Source organism: Tenrec ecaudatus, chromosome 6 (assembly GCF_050624435.1).
Source record: "Tenrec ecaudatus isolate mTenEca1 chromosome 6, mTenEca1.hap1, whole genome shotgun sequence".
Taxonomy (NCBI): Eukaryota; Metazoa; Chordata; class Mammalia; order Afrosoricida; family Tenrecidae; genus Tenrec; species Tenrec ecaudatus.
This window is the reverse complement of record NC_134535.1, coordinates 84,848,555-84,853,704: the sequence shown is the minus strand read 5'-3', so window position 1 is coordinate 84,853,704 and position 5,150 is coordinate 84,848,555. Positions and strand designations below refer to the sequence as shown.

Here is a 5,150-nt window from a genome sequence, read left to right as displayed (position 1 = left end):
TGGTTTGAGGGAGGTGGGAGGGGCAGGGGACCTTGGGAAGGACATTGTATCTCTGTTAAGTCATTTGTGGGGCCATGGTCAGAGGGAAGGTGTCAAATGAACCTTGGTCCTTGCATGTGTATCTGTGGGTGTGCAGAGCTGTGTACTTAGTGACTTAACTGGACACATGAAAAGCACCCCCTGCATGTGTAATTACCACTGTTGTAAAGAACAACATTGAGATGCTAGACCTGTGGTTCTCAACCTGTGGGTCACGACCCCTTTGGGGGGTTTGAACGACCCTTTCACAGGGGTCACCTAAGACTATCAGAAAACACATATTTCTGATGGTCCTAGGAACCAAGACAACGCTCCTCTATCCGTCTCCAGACAGGTCGGCCCACATGCAGATACGCCCACATATAAGTACCTGGTGTGAAGTCTGTTACCTATGCTATACCATGCTTCAAGACAACATTTCATTTATTCATAATTAGAAATAAATATTTCACAATATACATATTGTTTTTGTGATTAATCGCTATGCTTTAATGATGTTCAATTTGTAACAATGAAAATACATCCTGCATAACAGATTTGCATTACAATTCATAAGAGTAGCAAAATTACAGTTATGAAGTAGCAACAAAAATAATTTTATGGTTGGGGTCTCCACAGCATGAGGAACTGTGTGAAGGGGTCTCGGCATTAGGAAGGTTGAGAACTGTTGTGCTAGAATGAAGACTACAGGAGAACCAGCACTTCAGGCACACTCGGGATCTGGACTTAGGGATTACTGGAAGGAGAAAGGCTTCCTGGGTTGGGTCTGGAGATCGTCCTGTGACTGATTCTCTTTCATCTCCTAGGGTCGAAGGACAGCTTTGGGGCCATGATTCTCATGGAGAACCCTGACATTGTGACACTCCAAGAAATGTCGGATGCCACTGGATGTGTTTGGAAACACTTGGCCTAGACCACAGGTTCCCAAATTAAGTTGGCCTTCTGCCCACTTTTCAGAAAAACAGTAACCCAGCAAGTAAAAGCTTTCAGACGGTGGCCTATTATCCAGGAGGATCAAGTGCGGGCATCTCTGCTCCGCAACCCCCGGCCCTCTAATAGTTGATCTAGCACCTGCGGGGGACGATATCATACACTTTGGGAAACGCCAACCTAGAGGATGACCAAGAGCCTCTTGGTGACCTATGCCCTCTGGGCTGTAGGGGGCCCAGCTGGGCTCCATCACCTATACCTGGGGCGGGACAGCCATGCCCTCCTATGGATGCTAACTCTGGGAGGTGGGGGGCTGGGCTGGCTTTGGGAATTCTGGCTGCTCCCAAGCTTTGTAGCCCAGGCCAACAGAGCCCAGGGGCCGAGGCAGACCCCAGATCAGCAGACTCCCCCTGTGAGTCTCCTTCGCTTTGCTGCCCAGATAATAGTCGGCATCTATTTTGGCCTGGTGGCTCTGATTAGCCTTTCTTCCATGGCCAACTTCTATATTGTGGGCCTCCCATTGGCAGTTGGCTTAGGGGTTCTGCTGGTGGCTGCCGTTGGCAACCAGACCTCAGACACGAAGAACACCTTAGTGACAGCATTTCTTACTTCCCCTGTCTTCTATGGCCGCCCTATCGCCATCCTACCCATCAGCGTGGCTGCCAGCATCACAGCTCAGAAGCATCGCTGTTACAAAGCTGCCGCCGGGCCAGAGACGCTCAGTGTGCGGCTGTACCGGCTGGGTTTGGCTTACCTGGTGTTCACAGGTCCGCTAGCCTACAGTGCCTTCTGCAACACCGCTGCTACCCTCAGCGATGTGGCGGAGACCCTGGGCTCCTTTCTGGGCTGGTTCAGCTTCTTCCCCCTTCTTGGGCGCCTCATGGAGTCTGTCCTCCTCCTGCCTTACCGGGTCTGGAGGCTGGTGGTCGGCGAGCGTGGCCTCAGCAGCGGCTACTTGCAGGAGTGGGAGAAGCTCTATGAGTTTGTGCAGAGTTTTCAGGATGAGAAGCGGCAGCTAGCTTACCAGGTAAGGAAGGCTCCGTCCCTCTTTTTTCTGTTGGCGGTGCCTCTGGGGATGGGAGAAGCCCTTCCTGCAGCTGATGTCCCTTATGTGGACGTACTGTCCTGCCACCTGGTCTGGGAACAGTGTCCTGGCTCCGCTGGGTTTCTGAGGGTAGCAGATGTGAAAGGGCAGAAGCTCTAACAGTGAGTGGGGAAATCGATGCTATTTTCTCTTTATTGAGGAATAGCGAATACGAAGGACACCTCATTTTGTGTGTGCATCTGTGTAACCACCACTCAGATCAAGGTCCTCCCCTTGGGACCCCGAGGCCAATCAGAGCCTCTTCCCAGTCTACTCCCAGCTGCAGCAGTAGCCTCCTACGTGACTTCTATCGCCATAGATGCTTGTTGCCCGTTCTTGGCCAGCAGATAGCTGGGATTGTCTAGTACCTGTATCTGAGTTCCTTCACTCAGCATTATGGCTGTGAGACTTATTTATTTATTTATTTTTGAAATTGTAAAAGGAAAAGAAAGTTTATTCAGCAACCCACTGCCCAGACCAAGTCTACAGAATAACATGTGTGCCAAAGGCAAATAGCATAGGACCTTCCCCAGAGATGGTCCCAATCAGGTGACAAAGAGGCCTGTTTCCACCACCACTCCCAACCCCACACCAGCCAGAGTTGACCGGTTGTGTCATCCAGGAGCACTTCTGTCCCTACACCCACTCGGTGTCAGAGGTATCCCTGCTGTCACGGTCATAATATCCAGGCCCTGCGTTGGCCTGGCTGTCCCCAGCAGAAAGGTGCACGTCCCTCGGGGGAAGGAAGCTCTCGTCAGCTTTTGCAGCTTCCTGCCACTCCATGGCTACCAGCTGCCACTTCTCGGCCTCCCCAGAGTACAAGTCAGCTGCTGCCTCCTCCCCAGAGGGGCCAGCACGGCCCTGCATACGACAGCTTCCCTGTTCACTCTCCACTCCTGGAGGACTGTTCTCTGGAGCCTCCAGCCAGTGGTCACTCTTCAGAGTCCCCAGGGGTTGACTCTCCGATGGGGCAGTTGGGTCATTCTTCTTGATTATCTGAGGGGTGCTGGAATCAACTGGGGGGCACCCACTGAAGAATCTCATTCTGAGATCACCTGGAGCTGTGCCCCCAGCCCCCACCACAGATGGGACAGACCAGGACCTGGGGAAGGCAGACTTGCTTCTGGAGGGGCCGGATTCTGCAGTGGGCCCAGGTCTCTAGGCACCTGGCTTGGTGGGAGGCTGCCACCTTCTATGTTGGCCCCCTGAGTGCACCAGGGAGCCCAGCTGCTTTGTGGCGTGAGACCATCTTGGAAGGGACCAGGCTTGGCCTGTAGCTGCGAGGAGTCGGGGAGACAGGAGCCTCAGGGGGATCATACTGAGAGCGACTCAGTGCAAATCCAGCTTCCTCTCTGGGCCCAACCTGTGTGGCTCCGATGATGACACACATGTGGACTCGGGCCCCACAGCTCTCAGAAAAGGGGTCGTAGGCTGGCTTCTCTCGGTGGGGAGGCTGGTCAGTCCCAGCTGTGGAGGCTTCGGGCAGGAGCAAGCAGATCCAGGAGCAGAGGGTGGAGGAGGCTCAGGGACGCAGACCAGATCGTGAGATTTATTTTTACTGCCACGTGCAATTGCACATTGGTTTCATGACAGTATCGTCTCCTGTGGTACAGACGTGGGTGTACGGTGATTTGTTTACCCACTTTGTCATTGCTGGAGGAGCCCTGGTGGCATGATGGTTACATGTTGGGCTGCTAACCCCAAGGTCTGCAGTTCAAAGCCACCAGTTGCTCCTCCTCGGGAGAAACACTAGGCTTTCTATTCCCGTAAACAGTTACCTTCTTGGAAACTCACAGGGGGCAGTTCTACCTTGTTCTATAGCAGTGGTTCTCAACCTGTGGGTCGTGACCCCTTTGGGGGCGGAACGACCCTTTCACAGGGGTCACCTAAGACCATTGGAAAACACATATTTCCGATGGTCTTAGGAACTGAGACAATGCTCCTCTATCCGCATCTATGATTTTATGGTTGGGGAGGCGGGGTCACCACAACATGAGGAACTATGGAAGGGTCGCAGCATTAGGAAGGTTGAGAACCACTGCCCTATAGGGGCATCCTCTCGATGGCCGTGAGTTTTGGAGGCTTTCGTTGGTGGCCGTTTGGCTTGTGTCTGGTCTGGGGCTTTTGTGAAGAAAGCTGTGTGAATGCTCTCGTGCTGGTCTTTTGAGTGGACAGATGCCCTCCTTTCTCTCCAGAGGAGATTTTGATCGTCGGGGGCGAAGTTTCCTGTTGGAAAACGGGCAGCCGGGATGAAAAGTAAATCCTGGCTTTTACTAGGAGATCCAGAGCTTGTCGTGTTTCAAAAGGTGGGGATTTTGGCCTGAGGCTCTGGGCCAATTCTAGAGATGCCACCATCCTGTTTGATAGGGGAGTTTGGAGGCCCGGGTACCTGAGTCACTCAGGGAATTCTAATTCGGCGATCTTCTGTTTCCCTAAGGTTTTGGGCCTCTCTGACGGAGCAACAAAGGAAGAAATCCAACGGAACTACCAGGAACTAGTGAAGACCTGGCATCCAGATCACAACCTCCACCAGCCCAAGGAGGCTCAGAGGCACTTCTTGGAGATTCAGGCTGCCTACGAAGCTCTGAGTCAGACCCGCAAGGCCAGGGGACCTGGAGGGTGAGAAGAAACTTCCTCCCGAGGGCAGACTGTCTCAGGAAGCCCTGGCAGCTTGCCCTAGTCCAGCCGTGCCCCGACGATGACGCCGGGCATCCCAACAGCGCCAGGGAAACCGCTTGCACCGGAAGCATGGAGACTCAAAGGAGTGAGAAAGGTTGTGGTGGAGGAATGTATTTATATTCTGAATTTCTGCTTTCTTGGCTATTGTACTGTTATTACATTCTTGACTTTTTCTTCTTTAAAAAAAAATTAAACCAGAGAGTGAAAGGCATATTATCAAATCAATAAAATACCTGCTAGAAAATATACCACTTCATCCCATACCTGGTACCTTGATGTGTGATGGGGGAAGATTATTTTACAATGATTTTATATCCCACGATAGAAAGGTTTTGAGAAAATGCTAGGGAACCAGCAGCTTCAATCGCTCAAAACCCAAACCCCACTCTTGTTGTGTCAATTCCATCTCATAGTGAGC

At 52.1% G+C, this 5,150-nt stretch overlaps 1 protein-coding gene across 1 annotated transcript; it reads left to right on the top strand.

Annotated features, from left to right (window-relative positions):
- The first annotated feature begins 1,156 nt into the window (after positions 1–1,156).
- DNAJC22 (DnaJ heat shock protein family (Hsp40) member C22) lies at positions 1,157–4,676 on the top strand. Its single transcript, XM_075553296.1, has 2 exons — positions 1,157–1,996; positions 4,491–4,676. Exons 1-2 carry the CDS (start codon positions 1,157–1,159, stop codon positions 4,674–4,676), a joined length of 1,026 nt encoding a protein of 341 aa, XP_075409411.1.
- Positions 4,677–5,150: the final 474 nt, after the last annotated feature.